This window comes from Pristiophorus japonicus, chromosome 6 (genome assembly GCF_044704955.1).
Source record: "Pristiophorus japonicus isolate sPriJap1 chromosome 6, sPriJap1.hap1, whole genome shotgun sequence".
In the NCBI taxonomy this organism is placed as follows: domain Eukaryota; kingdom Metazoa; phylum Chordata; class Chondrichthyes; family Pristiophoridae; genus Pristiophorus; species Pristiophorus japonicus.
This window is the reverse complement of record NC_091982.1, coordinates 123,857,287-123,873,322: the sequence shown is the minus strand read 5'-3', so window position 1 is coordinate 123,873,322 and position 16,036 is coordinate 123,857,287. Positions and strand designations below refer to the sequence as shown.

The window sequence follows — 16,036 nt, the reverse complement described above, 5'->3', positions numbered from 1 at the left end:
GCTGTGGGGCCCTGGAAGCTGTCCGGTCGCCCTTAACACCGCATTGCCACCATTGCCGCCCCTCCGCACATCACCAGAAAATCCACCCCAAAGGACACTGAACTGACAGCTTGGCTAACATTAGAGTGCATGAAGGTCTTGGCATAGAGCATGTTTGCACAGAAATGTCTGTGTCAGCAAGACCTGCCGGAGCCTTGGTAAACTACAATAATAGGACATGATGTCCTGTCCTTGGAGTTTACCAAGTGCAGCTGCACCAACACTCAAACAGCTCAACACCATCCAGGCCATGCTGCTTGAATGGCCCGGCATCCACCACATTAAACATCTTGTCCCTCCACCACCAGCGCTATGTGTACCATCTACACGATGCACTGCAGCAACTCACCAAGGCTTCTTCTGCAGTACCTCCCAAACCCACAATCTCCATCACACAGAAGGACAAGAGGAGCAGGCACATGGGAACACCATCACCTCCAAATTCCTTTCCAGGTCATGAAGCATCCTGAAATGGAAATATATCAATGTTCCTGCATGTGCTTTGGTCAAAAATCTGGAACTCCCTCCTGAACAGCACTGTGGGAGTTCCTTCACCACATATTGCTGCGGTTCAAGAAGAACGGCCATCATCACCTTCTCAAGGGCAACTAGGGATGGGCAATAAATGCTGGCCTTGCCAGCGATGCCCACATCCCATAAACGAATGTTAAAGAAACAACGGTGGAGCAATCTTGACCATTGAACGTAATTGTGTTTCACTGTTACTGAGTTAAGCCAGCGACACCGAGGGTCATGTGATGCATTTGATTACTGTTCCACCTGTGATGGTTTAGATTGTTGGATTGATATTAAATAATGAACTACTTTATTGCAATCGTCAGTACTTAACCCAGTGATGGCAGTAACTGTATTAGTATAGATGTTGTTAAATAAAGCAGTGTTAGTTCATTCACTTGGAATACTGTGTCCAGTTTTGGTCTCCTCACATGCTGGGTGATATTGAGGCTCTGGAATGGATCCAGAAGAGGGCCACAAGACAAATTCCAAGTCTAAAGCACCTTAGTTATCAAGATAGGTTAAAAGAGTTGGGACTCTATACCTCAGAGCAGTATCGACTTAGGGGGGATATGATTGAGGTTTATAAGATAATGAAGGGAACAGACAGTGTTCCAGTTAACCATTTATTTCAACTAAATAAGTTAGGCAGGACCAGGGGGCATAAATTTAAGTTGTATCAGGCCAGATCTAGGTTAGGTGTCAGGAGCTGGTTCTTTTCCCAGAGAATAGTAGACCTCTGGAACAAGCTGCCCTCTCGTGTTGGATGCAGATTCATTGAATTCCTTCAAGCAAAAGCTGGATTTGATTCTGGCTGTGGCAGAGATGAACTCTTACAGAAGGTAGGTACTGCAGGGAGTTCATGGTCAGAGGGATCTCCTGGACTAGTTTTGATTGCTTAGATGGGTCAGAGAGGAATTTTCTAGATTTTTTTTCTCCCCAAATTGGCCTGGGTCGTTTATGTTTTTTTGCCTCTCCCAGGAGAATACACGGTTCAGATGGGGTGGAGTGTATAAATTGTGATATACAAGGTATTGCAATGGTGTGGGACAGGCTTGATGGCCAGATGGTCTTTACCTGTCCATCATTGTTTGTATGTTTGTAATGCACCTCTGTGTCCGACTTAATCTTTGAGGCCGGTTAATTGGTTAATATCTTTTGGACTGGGTTTGTGGGACAGTCCACAGCCCAGATAATTTAGGATTCTTCTAGACCCCCAATATCACTGACAGACCCCAATCTGGTGGTCAGATGGTGCCCTATTTGTTCTCAGTGGATCACAGCCCCAGTGATGGTTTGCTCAGCTGGGTTTCTAAGTGCGTTGCATTTGAATCTGACGTTAAATCTCCTTGCGAGGTGCATCCTAAAATACAATACAGAAAATGCTGGAACACTGAGCAGGTCCGGCAGTATCTGATCTGTGGAGAGAGAAACAGAGTTAACCGTTCATCAGAACCTGAAGAGGTTAGTGATTTAACAGTTTATAAGCAGGTACAGATCGAGTGAAAGGGTGGGGGGAGCTAAAGGCAAGGTCTGTGATTGGGTGGAAGGCAGGAATGATTCAATGACACAAGGGATGATAGTGCAAGGGAAAGGCGATGGTAATGGGACAATAAAGAAAGAAAAGATGGGTCCGTAGGAGGTGTAAATGTTTACAGAATAACTATTACCAGCACCTACTGTCTGAGATGCTGCCAGATCATAGCCATCGCTCCAATTTACTCAGACAGCGGATACACTGGATCCACAGGGAGCGCTGGGTCACTGGGGAGCACTGGATCACCCGGGAGCACTGGATCACCGGGGAACACTGGGTCACCCGGGAACACCGGATGACAAGGGAGCACTGGATCACTGGGGAGCACTGGATCACCGGGGAGCACTGGATCACCGGGAGCACTGGATCACCGGGGAACGCAAGTTCACCACTGAACACTAGTTGGGAAGGTAGATTCATCTTTTTGCAAAGAATCTGACTGTGACTGGGGTCCGAGTGGATCCGCTGCAGGATTCCTCCCCAATTTCATTCCTTTCTATTGGATAGTGTGTAGCCAATAGTGTGCTACCTCACTGAGCCTGAGCACCAATCATAGACAGCCTACTTTATTAATGAAACCAGCATAAACCTCCAAAACATTGATCTAAAAATGTCAGCAGCCAATTATAAATGGTGTTTATTGATATTATTAATAATAGCAGTGAGATTAGAACTATGAGCAGGAGTAGGCAATTTGGCCCCTCGAGCCTGCTCCGCCATTCCATAATATCATGGCTGATATTCTAACTCAACTCCACTTGCCTGCACTATCCCCATATCCCTTGATTCACTTAATATCCCAAAATTTATCAATCTCTGTCTTGAATATACTCACTGACTGAATCTCTGTTGCAGAGAATTTCAAAAGATTCACCATCCTCTGAGTGAAGAAATTTCTCCTCATCTCAGTCCCAAATGCCCTTATTCTGAGACTGTGAACCTGGTTCTCGACTCCCCAGCCAGAGGAAACATCCTCCCTGCATCTACCATCAAGCCCTGGAAGCATTTTGTAAGTTTCAATGAGATCACCTCTCATTCTTCTAAACTCTAGCGAATATAGAGATTGGCCATAAATGAGCTCGGGAGTGTAGCATCATACGACAAGCAGTGAATGATAAGGAACATTCGGGCCTATCCTGTGCTACTGAATTCAGGGATCAGCTTCCCACCAGCCACACACGAGGCCAGTGCTCCTGCTCCACATTCTCCGTGCTGCTTTACAGCACAGCTCGAAACCCGCTGAGCGACCACATAAAACCAACACTTGGAGCCTTGCAAGCTGTTTGTTGATGAACTCCACCACTGACACACAAGGATTTCTATGAGGAGACGTACATTCTGATGGTGTTGTTGCGTTGATTAACTGAACGTTGTGCATTGGGAGGGTTTTGTGTTTTGCCTGCCCCCTGCTGGTGATTTCCTTAATTCACAGCCCCAATGATCCACATCTCCAGCAGCAGCATTCCTGCTTTCACCACAGAAAGAACATCAAACAAACCCGCTTGCATTTCTGCAGCGCCCTTTACAACTTCAGGATGTCCCAAAGTGATTTACAGATAATTAAGTACTTTTGAAATGTCGTTACTGTTGTAACTTGGGAAACACGGCAGCCAATATGTGCACAGCAAGCTTCCTCAGCAGCACGGTGTCAATGATCAGATAATCAGTTTTTATTGATGTTTGTTGAGGGATAAACATTGCCTAAAACCCCACAAAGAACTCCCCTGCTCTTCCTTGAACTCTTATATCCACCTGAGAGGGTTTAACATCTCAACTGAAAGACAGCACCTCCGAAATGGAGCACTCCCTCAGTACTGCACTGGAGTATCACCCTAGATATTGTGCCCAAGTTTCTAGAATGTTTCTGATATTAACACCAAGATCTGTTCGTATCAGCAACATCTGATGGCGGGGGAGGGGGGAGCGGGGGGAATTGTCCTATGAGGAGAGATTGAGTAGACTAGGTAAATATTCCCGATAGTTTAGAAGAATGAGAGGTGATCTCATTGAAATGTATAGAATCCTTCAGGGCCTTGACAGGGTAGATACTAAGAGGTGGTTTTCCCTGGATGGGGAGTCGAGAACTAGGGGGCATAGTCTAAGGATAAGTGGTCGGCCATTTAGGGCTGAGATGATGGTTGTGAATCCTTGAAGTTCCCTGCCCCAGAGAGCTGTGGATGCTCAATCAGAGCTTGCAAGGTCCACACCAGTTCTCTAAACATTCCCTCCATCGGGATTGGTCACTTTCTTCCTCCATTGGAGACACAGATCCCACTTCTGACTCCACGTATTACAGGGTCCTACTGTCTCGAGCCTTCTTTTCCTTTACAAACAGTAATCCACGAACAATTTCAAATACCTTCTTTTAATGCACATAACACAAAGCAAGACCACACAGTGCCACTTTCAGCTCCAACTCCCAGCATCTTTCTGTCCCCTACTTCTCCTGAACCTCCCAACATTCCACATTCTATGGACTCTGGATCAGTTGCTATGGACTGGAGGGTAGTTAATGTAACTCCACTTATTAAAAAAGGAGGGAGAGAAAAAAGAGAATTATAAACCGGTTAGTCTGACATCGGTGGTGGGGAAAATGCTGGAATCAATTATTAAAGATGTAATAGCAGCGCATTTGGAAAGCAGTGACAGGATCGGTCCAAGTCAGCATGGATTTATGAAAGAGAAATCATGCTTGACAAATCTTCTAGAATTTTTTGAGGATGTAACTAGTAGAGTGGACAAGGGAGAACCAGTGGATGTGGTGTATTTAAACTTTCAAAAGGCTTTTGACAAGGTCCCACACAAGCGATAGGTGTGCAAAATCAAAGCACATGGTACTGGGGGTGATGTACTGATGTGAATAGAGAACTGGTTGGCAGACAGGAAGCAGAGAGTAGGAATACACGGGTCCTTTTCAGAATGGCAGGCAGTGACTAGTGGGGTACCGCAAGGTTCAGTGCTGGGACCCCAGCTATTTACAATATACATTAATGATTTAGATGAAGGAATTGAATAATATCTCCAAGTTTACAGATGACACTAAGCTGGGTGGCGGTGTGAGCTGTGAGGAGAATGCTAAGAGGCTGCAGGGTGACTTGAACAGGTTGGGTGAGCGGGCAAATGCATGGCAGATGCAGTATAACATGGATAAATGTGAGGTTATCCACTTTGGTGTCAAAAACAGGAGGGCTGATTATTATCTGAATTGGTGACAGACTGGCAAAGGGGAAGGTGCAACGAGACCTGGGTGTCATGGCACATCAGTCATTGAAGGTTGGCATACAGGTACAGCAGGTAGTGAAGAAGGCAAATGGCATGTTGGCCTTCATAGCGAGAGGATCCGAATATAGGAGCAGGGAGGTCTTACTGCAGTTGTACAGGGCCTTGGTAAGACCACACCTTGAATATTGTGTTCAATTTTGGTCTCCTAATCTGAGGAAGGACATTCTTGCTATTGAGTGCGTGCAGACTGATTCCCGAGATGACAGGACTGACATATGAAGAGAGACTTGATTGACGAGGCTTCTATTCAATGGAATTTAGAAGAATGAGACGGGATCTCAGAAACATATTAAATTCTGACAGGATTGGACAGGTTAGATGCAGGAAGAATGTTCCCGATGTTGGGGAAGTCCAGAACCAGGGATCACAGTCTAAGGATAAGGGGTCAGCTATTTAGGACCGAGATGAGGAGAAAGTTCTTCACTCAGAGTTGTGGGCATGTGGAATTCTTTACCACAGAAAGTTGTTGGGGCCAGTTCATTAGATATATTCAAAAGTGAGTTAGATGTGGCCCTCACAGCTAAAGGAATCAAGGGTTATGAAGAGAAAGCAGAAATGGGGTACAAATGCAGGATCAGCCATGATCATATTGAATGGTGGTGTAGGCTCGATGGGCCACTGAATGGCCTACTTCTGCATGTATTTTCTATGTTTCTATCCTTTTTTATGCTCAGCTGTCTGGGGAAAGTGTCTCACCCCGCACCCCGCCTCAACAACTCCAGGGGCTCCCGATTAAGCTACAACTGCCGGCACACCCCTGCCCTGCCTGACCTGCGAGAGAACACCATCGGCAGGTCATGGCTAAAAATAAAGCTGGAGTGACCCGGGACCCAGCACGAGGCATTACAGGAGGGCGAAGGATTCGAGTAGCACGATTGGATTGACGTCTCCAAAATCCATTGGAGCGTGGGCGGGACTATCGGCATGGTCGGGCCCAGGTGCAGAAGGAGAGTTGGTGAGCAGCAGTGGGGTCGGGGAGGAGGAGTGGTGAAAGATCGTGGCGGAAGAACGGCGAGAGATCGTGGCGGAGGAGCGGCGAGAGAGTGTGGCAAGAGAGCGTGGCGAGAAATCATGGCGGAGGAGCGGTGAGACATCGTGGCGGAGGAGTGGCGAGACATCATGGTGGAGGAGCGGCGAGAGATCGTGGCCCAAGAGCAGCATGATCGGGGCCCAGAAAAGGCGACAGTTCGGGACCTAGGAGCAGCATGATCGGGGCCCAGAAAAGGCGAGAGTTCGGGGCCCAGGAGCAGCGAGGTTGGAGTCGACGAGTGAAGCGAGGTCGTGGCCCAGGGGTGGCGAGGTCAAGGTCGAGGAGCGGCGGGGTCGTGGCCCGGGAGCGGCGGGGTCGTGGCCCGGGAGCGGCACATCGTAAAACACAGCGGTGTCAGGGCCCAGGGAAGGTGTAGCACGAGCCAGCCCACACTGCGAACTATGGACAGTAGGAGTCCATAGCAGGTCTCCAGTCGTCTTGGTTAACGCTTGCCACTGGACCAAGGCCTTGCTCTGTCAAGCCCATTTAATGGCTGGTGTGCAACGGCCACTCCCCATTAAAAGAATTCATGCACAGACATTTTCAGGATGTAGTTCGGGATCTGGAATGGAATGAAACACCTGTGAATTCATCCCTTTTTGGTGTTGAAATGGGTTATCCGTAACACGAGGGACTGCCTAATACTGTACTGTAAAGGGGAGGTTCTTAGAGGCAATTCTCTTCCTCTTGGCCCAGATAAATGATCCAGTGTTACAAAATGTAAAGCAAGAGGTAATGGTGATAAGTGGGCACCCGTTGAGTGTAAAACAAAATGCTGTCAGTCGTTTAACATAGTAAAGAATGACCTTTGCAGAATGACTCAGGGGCAATGTGAGGAAGTGGAACAATTGTTGGTGCTATGGACTCATAGGTGGACAGTCATTGACTTGGCCCATAAGCACCTATTCGGAGGATCGCAGAAGACCCTGGAGCGGCTGTTGAGGTGATTCCTCTGGCCAGGACTGTATGAAGAAGTACGCTGGTTCTGTATTTCCTGTCCAGAGTGCCAGCTGTGTGGACCCATGCCTCACTATCGCACTCTATTAGTCCTTCTCTCAATAATTTAGATGCCCTTTGAAGGGACCGCTATGGATCCAGAGGGACCTATGGAGAGATCAGCACGAGGACATCAGGATATTTTAGTAGTTGTTGAAAATGCCACATGATATCCCACCACAATCTGAAACCTTATGGCCTGTCCTAGCCCTCACTCCACCATTACCATCAAGCCAGGGGACCAACCTAGTTCAATGAGGAGTGCAGAAGAGCATGCCAGCAGCAGCAGCAGGCATACCTAAAAATGGGGTGCCAACCTGGGGAAGCAGCGACACAAGACTACATGAATGTTTAGCAGCGGAAGCAGCATGCTATAGACAGAGCTATGCGATCCCACAATCAACGGACCAGATCAAAGCTCTGCAGTCCTGCCACATCCATTTGTGAATGATGGTGGACAATTAAACAACTAACGGGAGAAGGAGGCTCCATGAATATCCCATCCTCAATGATGACAGAGAACAGCACGTGAGTGCAAAAGACAAGGCTGAAGTGATTACAACCATCTTCATCCAGAAGTGCCGAGTGGATGATCCATATCAGCCTCCCCCTGAGGTCCCCACCATCACAGAAGCCAATCTTCAGCCAATTCGATGCACTCCATGTGATATAAGAAAAGGCTTAGCATATTGGATACTGAAAATGCCAAGGGCCCCCCGACAACATTCCGGCTATTGTGCTGAACACTTGTGCTCGAGAACTAGCCATACCTGTAGCCAAGCTGTTCCAGTACAGCTACAGCACTGGGATCTATCCGACAATGTGGAAAATTGCCCAGGTATGTCCTGTCCACAATAAGCAGGACAAATCCAATCCGGTCAATAACTACTCCATCAGTCTACTCTTAATCATCAGCAATGTCTTGATAGCACTGTCGATGAAACTTTCCAAGTGGCACTTACTCACCAATAACTTGCTCACCGATGCCCAGTTTGGGTTCCGCCAGAACCACTCAAGCTCCAGATCTCATTACAGCCTTCGTCCAAAAATGGACAAAAGAGCTGAATTCCAGAGGTGAGGTGAGAGTGACTGCTATTGTCATCAAGGCAGCATTTCACAGAGTGGGGCATCAAGGAGCCCTCGTAAAATTGAAGTCAATGGGAATCAGGAGGAAAACTCTCCACTGGCTGGAGTCATACCGAGCACAAAGAAAGATTATTGTGGTTGTTGGAGGTCAATCATCGCAGCCCCAGAACATCGCTGCAGGAGTTCCTCAGGACAATGTCCTAGGCCTAAACATCTTCAGCTGCTTCAGCAATGACTTTCGTTCCATCGTAAGGTCAGAAGTGGGGATGTTTGCTGATTATTGCAGTGTTCAGTTCCATTCGCAACTCCTCAGATAATGAAGCAGTCCATGCCCGCATGCAGCGAGACCTGGACGACATTCAGGCTTGGGCTGATGTGTGGCACAAATGGTCCCTGCCACTTAAGGACAAGTCAATGACTATCTCGAACAAGTGAGAGTCTAACCACTGTCCCTTGACATTCAACGGCATTACCATCACCAAATCTCTTACCATCAACATCCTGAGGGTCACCTTTGACCAGAAACTTAACTGGACCAGCCACATAACTACTGTGGCAACAAGAGCAGGTCAGAGGCTGAGTATTCTGCAGCAAGTGTCTCATCTCCTCACTCCCCAAAGCCTTTCACCATCTACAAGGCACAAGTCAGGAGTGTGATAGAATGTTCTGCACTGGCCTGGTTGAGTGCAGCTCCAACAACAACATCCTGGACAAAGCATCCCATCCACCATCTTAAACATTCACTCCCACCACCACGGGTACACCGTGGCTGAAGTGCGTACCATGTACAAGATGCACTGCAGAAACTTGCCAAGGCTTCGTCGGTATGATTCTGTGAGTATGACGATGTCAGGCTGTTGCTTGACTAGGCTGTGGGACAGCTCTCCTAAGTTTGGCACAAGTCCCCAGATGTGAGAAGGATGTTGCAGGGTCAAATGTGCCTATCTCGTTACCGAATCCTGTGCCTAGGTCGATGCCAGGTGCTCCGTCCGGTTTATTATTATTGTATTTTGTAGCGGTTTATTACAACTGAGTGACTTGCTTGGCCATTTCAGAGGGCAGTTAAGAGTCAAACACATTGCTGTGGTCTGGAGTCACATATAGGCCAGACCGGTAAGGAAGGCAGATTTTCTTCCCTAAAGGACATTCGTGAACGATGGTTTAAGACAATCGGCAGTTTCACGGTCACCATTACTGATATAAGCATATTAATCCATATTTATTTAATTAACTGAATCCAAGTGCTAATTAATTTTACCTCAGATTATTGTCTCTAAAAGTTTCCCCCCGACTGACGTTAGGCTGACTAGCCTGTACTTGCCGGGTTTATTCCTCTGCCCATTAGTGAACAGGGTGAAACATGTGCAATCCTCCAGTCCTCTGGCACCACCCCATATCTAAAGAGGATGGAAGATTGTGGCCAGAGCCTCCGCTATCTCCACCCTCACTTCCCTCAGCATCATAAGATGCATTCCATCCGGACCGGGGAACTTTTCTGCATTGAGCACTGCCAACCTTTGAAGTTGCTCCTCTTTGTTGTTATCCTATTCATCATCGTTACTGTCTCCTCTTGTACTGTGACATTGGCAGCATCCTCTACTGTACTGAAGGCAGAGGCACAGTACTCATTTAATATCTCAGCCACGCCCTCTACCTCCACAGGAAGATCTCCTCTGTGGTCCTCACCCTTCGGCTTCAGCCTTCCTTTACCGACACGTTTACTCTTTCAGTGAAAAACAATCATAAAGTGGTAAGATGCTGCAGCAATGAGCACAATTTCCTGAACAAATGGGAAGTGGTGAGAAGCAGGAGGAGTGAGCAGAGTGAAAGGATTGACAGGACTGAGTGAGAGGAAAAGCAGTTATCCACTGAACTAACTCCACTTCCTCTGGAGAAATGAGAGAGTGCTGAGAAATTGTAGAAATGGGTAGAATTGAAGAGATGAAATGAACAAATGACAATAAAAACATGAACTTTGCTGAAACAAATCACTTTACGTGGAAACAGACACAAAGTGACAAGGAGAAGTCGGAAGGAGAATGATGGATGAAACAAACAGCAGAATGAGAGAACAAGCTGAACTAACTGAAATAACACAACACATTGAGAAAGTCAAAAAATGATCAGAAGCATTGAAATGAATAAAATGGAAGAAATAAAATGACTGAATGAGAGAAAAAGCAGCAACTCGCTGCAATAACTGGAGTTACATGAAAACAATCAAAGGTTTGATAAAACAAAATAGAAAGATCCAGAATGAAAGCAACAACATGGCTGAAAAGAGAAAGCAATGAGTCGCTAAAATATAGCAACCACCTCAAAGGGACTGAAGTGAGAAGAAGCACAATTGAATAAAATGGACCAAAGGACAGAGCATTCATTCCCAGACATACCTGACTTTACAGGAATTAATACAAGATGTGCTGTGAAATGCCTATAAAAGAATAACATCAATAAATGATAGAAAAAGGTTAAACTCTCCTTAAAACAATCAAGTGGTGGTAAGAAGCTGTTGAAATGAGTTCAGTGACAGGAATACAATGGCTGGTTGAAAGAAACAGCATTAACTCATGAAGCAAATCACTGCACTGGAAAAAAATCTAAACGAGCGGAGCTAGAAATGTGGACAAGTGATGAAAAAAGGAGTTTAGAATGAAAAAGCATTAACACAATTAAATAAATAACTGTGGGGAACACATTGATTAAGACTATTTTATTTAACATCTCTGCTAATACCATTCACAGTATCGCAGAGATAAGTATTGATGATTACAATAAAGTAGCTCAATATTTAATATCAACAATCTAAATGATCACAGCCGATCAATTTAAATGCATGACATGACCCTCGGTGTAACTGGGATTCACTGAGTAACAGGAGAACATCATTCGTTCAATGTTCACAATGACTGCAGTGCCTTAGCCAGGGGAGGTTTAGAATGTGACTGTGTCCTGTCAGGGAACGTTCCCAGCACTGAAGCGCTCCCTTTGGGACATGAGTATAAGACGTACAAGCTCTCCTTTTGTCGGCAGCCAGTTGCTGGAGGATTCAGGAGTTGTGCCTTCCTCAAGCAACCTTTTCAGACAATGATGAGAAAACCAGATACAGAGCACGGGCGGATTTACAGCATGTGCTCCCTGCTGGGAGACTGAGATTCACATGGCTATTACACGGTCACCACAACCCAACCGTCCTTAAAGCAGCTTTGTAAACTTTCCCTAATAAACATAGTGTACGTTGCAAGCAAGACTCGGGCTGGAAAAATAACAGAATAATACTTTGTTACCGATCTCCACTGACCTCAGCCAAGTAGTTGTTTACCCGGGTGTCCCCTTTTATCCGGGTATCCCATTACATGGATGTCCCCTTTACCCAGATGCCCACTTTACCCAGGCGCCCCCTTTACCCAGGCGCCCCCTTTACCCGGGTGCCCCTTTTACCCGGGGGTTTACTGCTGTGAAATGCAGCCTCACACAATCCGGGCCCTCCCTCCGGCCCCACACGTGCCCTCAGAGGCGGACGGATGGGAGAAACTTTCCCTGGGCTCCCCGCAGCCTCGAAACATGAATCCGGACCTCTGGAACTTTCCTCAGCTGCTCTTTCCCGCTCGCTGCTCCTCCAATCACAGCTCACCCTGCTCGCTGCTCCTCCAATCATAGCATACCCTCCGCTCTCTGATCCACCGATCACAGCTCCCCCCGCTCGCTGAAACTCCAATCACAGCTCCCCCCACTCGCTGATCCACCAAACACAGCTCCCCCCCGCTCGCGCTCTTTCCCTTGGCTCTGGGACCCGTGAGCGGCTGCCCTTCAGTCGCTCTGCAGCAGGGCCTGACGCCCCTCCGCCCCGCAGCTCAACAGCCTTTTACAGCAGGGGGAGATCTGAGCATCAAAGGTGGGCAGACAATGGGAGAGCAGAGGGGCTTCGGTGGGGAGAGGTCTCACTTCGCCAGCATTGACCACGGGGCAAAGGGCAAAGGCCGCACAAAGAAAGAGCTGAAGAAAGATGAACAAGCGGTGAGTGAAGCCGCCTGGGCTGAGCAGGTGGGGACACACAGCTTCCACTCTGACACCCAATCCCGGGACCTCTCACACGGTGTGAGCCGCATGGAATTACACCTCACCCCCTCCAACCCTTTATAGACTTCCCACTGGAACGGACAACTCAAGGCAAAGGTTTCTGGAATAATCTCTTTACTTAAATTCAACAAAAGATTGCAACTAAGCATCCAATAGTACTGTTACACACAGTGATCCCGGTTTACCAATAAGCAGGCTCAGGTCTATTCCTTTACTTAAAACTCAAGTGATCATAAGCAAAAACTCGCACGTACTGACACCAGCGAGTGGTCGGTTCGGCGGTGACTAGACGTGGCTATTTAACGGGCAACTGACCAGGTTGCCTTTCGATTGAAGCAGTACCCAATGACCTTTCGTAGCACTGTTTTATACCCCCAAAAACCTGGGCAGTCCCTTTGTGCACACTTGTTTCATCCAGCATGGGTAATGGCCGACTTTGGTTTTTCCCTCTTCTCCCAATTAATCATTCAGGGATTGCGAGGGGCGTTCCTCCAATCAAATTCCCCTTTGTTCAGTTATTTATAATAGTTTGTAAAAGAGCAATAAACCATATGGTCACATCATGCATCATTACCTTGTATTTTATTTGCAGAATTTCCAAGGTATGTGTTCTTCCTTTAGGCCCCAAATGTCTCATGTATTGACCATTGGAGACACTGCATAAGAACATATGAAATAGGAGCAGGAGTAGGCCATACGGCCCCTCAAGCCTGCTCCACCATTTAATATGATCATGGCTGATCCAATCATGGACTCGGGTCCACTTCCCTGCCCACTCTCCATAACCCTTTATTCCCTTCTCGTTTAAGAAACTGCCTATTTCTATCTCAAATTTATTCAATGTCCCAGTTTCCACAGCTCTCTGAGGCAGCAAATTCCACAGATCCACAACCCTCAGAGAAAAAATGTCTCCTCATCTCAGTTTTAAATGGACAGTACCTTATTCTGAGATTATGCCCTCTAGTTCTAGTCTCCCTTATCAGTGGGAACATCTTCTCTGCATCCTCCTTGTCAAGCCCCCTCATAATCTTATACGTTTCGATAAGATCACCTCTCATTGAGTAGAGGCCCAACCTACTCAATCTTTCGTTATAAGTCAACCCCCTCATCTCTGGAATCAACCTTGTGAACCTTCTCTGAACTGCCTCCAAAGCAAGTATATCCTTTCGTAAATATGGAAACCAAAACTGCACGCAGTATTTCAGGTTAGGCCTCACAAATATCTTATATAGCTGTAGCAAGACTTCCCCGCTTTTGTACTCCATCCCCTTTACAATAAAGCCCAAGATTCCATTGGCCTTCCTGATCACTTGCTGTACCTGCATACTAACCTTTTGTGTTTCATGCACAAGTATCCCCAGGTCCTGCTGTATTGCAATTTTTCTCCATGTAAATAATAATCTGGAACTTCATCTCAGTTAAAAGGGATTTGTTTATCGAGTGTACCCCGTGCACTAACAACCAGATGTTCTGTCTCGATCTGCCATCTAACACAGCTTTTGAAATATCGCAATCACAAAACAGCTCACAAGTTAACAGGCACTTTTGCTCAACACAAAATATATTGTTTTTCGTGAGGCATATAGATCAATGAAATTTGGTCAACTTTAAGCCAACTTTCACACAATCTTACCGTCCACCCTCAAGTGACTGCAACCAAATTTTGGGTCACAAGCACTTACACTTTGTCTTCGTTGTCTTCTTTCTTCGGTGTCTTCTACAACAGCTTGGCAAACTCCTGTTGCCTGCGTTGCCTGTTAACACGGCAGGTTATCAACAGATACAACACAATCACCAACTGAACAATGGCTAGAATGTGGAGATAATCCTTATCCAAGGATGAACCTCAATATCCCAGTGGGCCAAATCATTACCCCAGTATTCTCTTTATCTGCTTGGCATGTCTCAAAATGCATGGTAATTTTCCTCAGAACCCTTTCCTCCGTATTTTCCCCACTTCGGGATCAAAATCTGACATAGCTGCCTGTAGGTGGGGCAGACTGTGGGACATCTAGGTGCGTCACCAATGGTTGTGCGGCTGCCCTTCTAAATGAACCCACCGTACTGCCCCTCCCATGGCCACAGAATAGATGGGCCAAAGTCTGTCAGTAAAATCTGCCAGGAATTCATTGGGGCCCTGCTCTATGTCTGCTATGGCCATAAAAGGATCCCTTTTACCAGCTCACAATCCTTGAGCAATGCACACTTTCAAGCCTCATAATTGCCTCCAGCTGCCTTTTTATCCATCGGAAGGTTGCCGAACACTCCTGGACTGAGAGTTAAAAGCAACAGACCTTTCTTTTCCGCATCATTCAAGCTGTTCAAGGCAGCTATTCTACCTCTAAGCAGCACCTTTGGGGGTCTGCCCCCTGCTCCAACCTTTCACATCACTGGCCATTTTCCACAAGTTCGCTATCCAGTGCCCCCAGGATTCCTACATCCGTCCTATCAGCCGGCGTCTGTTATCATTTTTGACGCATCGCAACGATAGGCGGGGTCCGAATTCCCTCTGGTGGGCCATGTTCTGGTCCCTTGTATAATTCCGCTTCACCTTTATCACATCCCTCAGCGCTCTCTCCATTTTCCTGTCCTTCTGACCGAGGGGGTCATTGCACGCACAATGCCCCTTTGTACACACACCTGATCCTCCAACTCCTTACTCTTCCTTTTGCAATCTGTGAAATCCCCCTTAGCACTCGTTCTTCTGAAAACTGCTTCTGAGCAACCCTATATGTGTCTTTCAGGTCCTCATTAAACCTTTCTGCCTGTTCTGTGTGATGCCTCTGATCTGCTTCCTTCATGGCCCACATATCACACTGATTCTGATTATTAATACACTGACTCTCGAGGTACTGTTCTTTATTGCACCTTCTCTCCTTTTCCTTCTCATACTGTTCCTCCAGCTTCCTCTTGCTTTCCTTTCCTTCCTCTAATCCTTTTTACTCCTCTCGCTCTCTTCCTCTGATTCCTTTAAAAGTCAGTTTATTACCGTTTCCTTCTCACAAATTTTCTCGTCCCTATCTCCTATCTCCTTTCGCAACCTAATCTTCGTACACGCAACATTCTTAACTTGCCTCCAATAGGCTAACAACCAGAGAGCCTTTATTTTTCTGGACTGGCGCATGGACCCTTGTGTCCACTGTTCGGCCTCACAAACCGGATCATCACTGTCTATAATGACTGGTACCCACCCCTCCCTGACAGGTAACATCTCCATCACATTACTTAAAACTCAAGTGATCATCAACAGAAACCCACGTACTAACACCAGCGAGTGGTCAGTTCAGCAGTGACTAGACGTGGCTCTTTAAATGGCAACTGATCAGGTTGCCTTTTGACTGCAGCAGTACCCAATGTCCTTTTGTGAGGCATATTGGTCAATTAGATTTGGTCAACTTTAAGCCAACATTCACAGAACCTTACAACTTAAGAGACCAAATCCAAGGATCCATTACACTGTGAGGACAAGT

The 16,036-nt window shown here is 46.7% G+C and overlaps 1 protein-coding gene across 2 annotated transcripts in view; it reads left to right on the top strand.

Annotated features, from left to right (window-relative positions):
• The first annotated feature begins 12,387 nt into the window (after nt 1-12,387).
• Nucleotides 12,388-16,036, top strand: part of LOC139265775 (interferon-inducible GTPase 5-like) — a 59,326-nt gene continuing 55,677 nt past the window's right edge. Inside the window, exon 1 of one of the 2 annotated variants that reach the window (XM_070883168.1) lies at nt 12,388-12,503. In XM_070883168.1, the coding sequence (XP_070739269.1) occupies nt 12,393-12,503 (111 nt within the window). In that variant the 5' untranslated portion in view covers nt 12,388-12,392. The remainder of the gene's footprint in view (nt 12,504-16,036) is intronic. The other variant, XM_070883170.1, reaches the window with a different exon arrangement.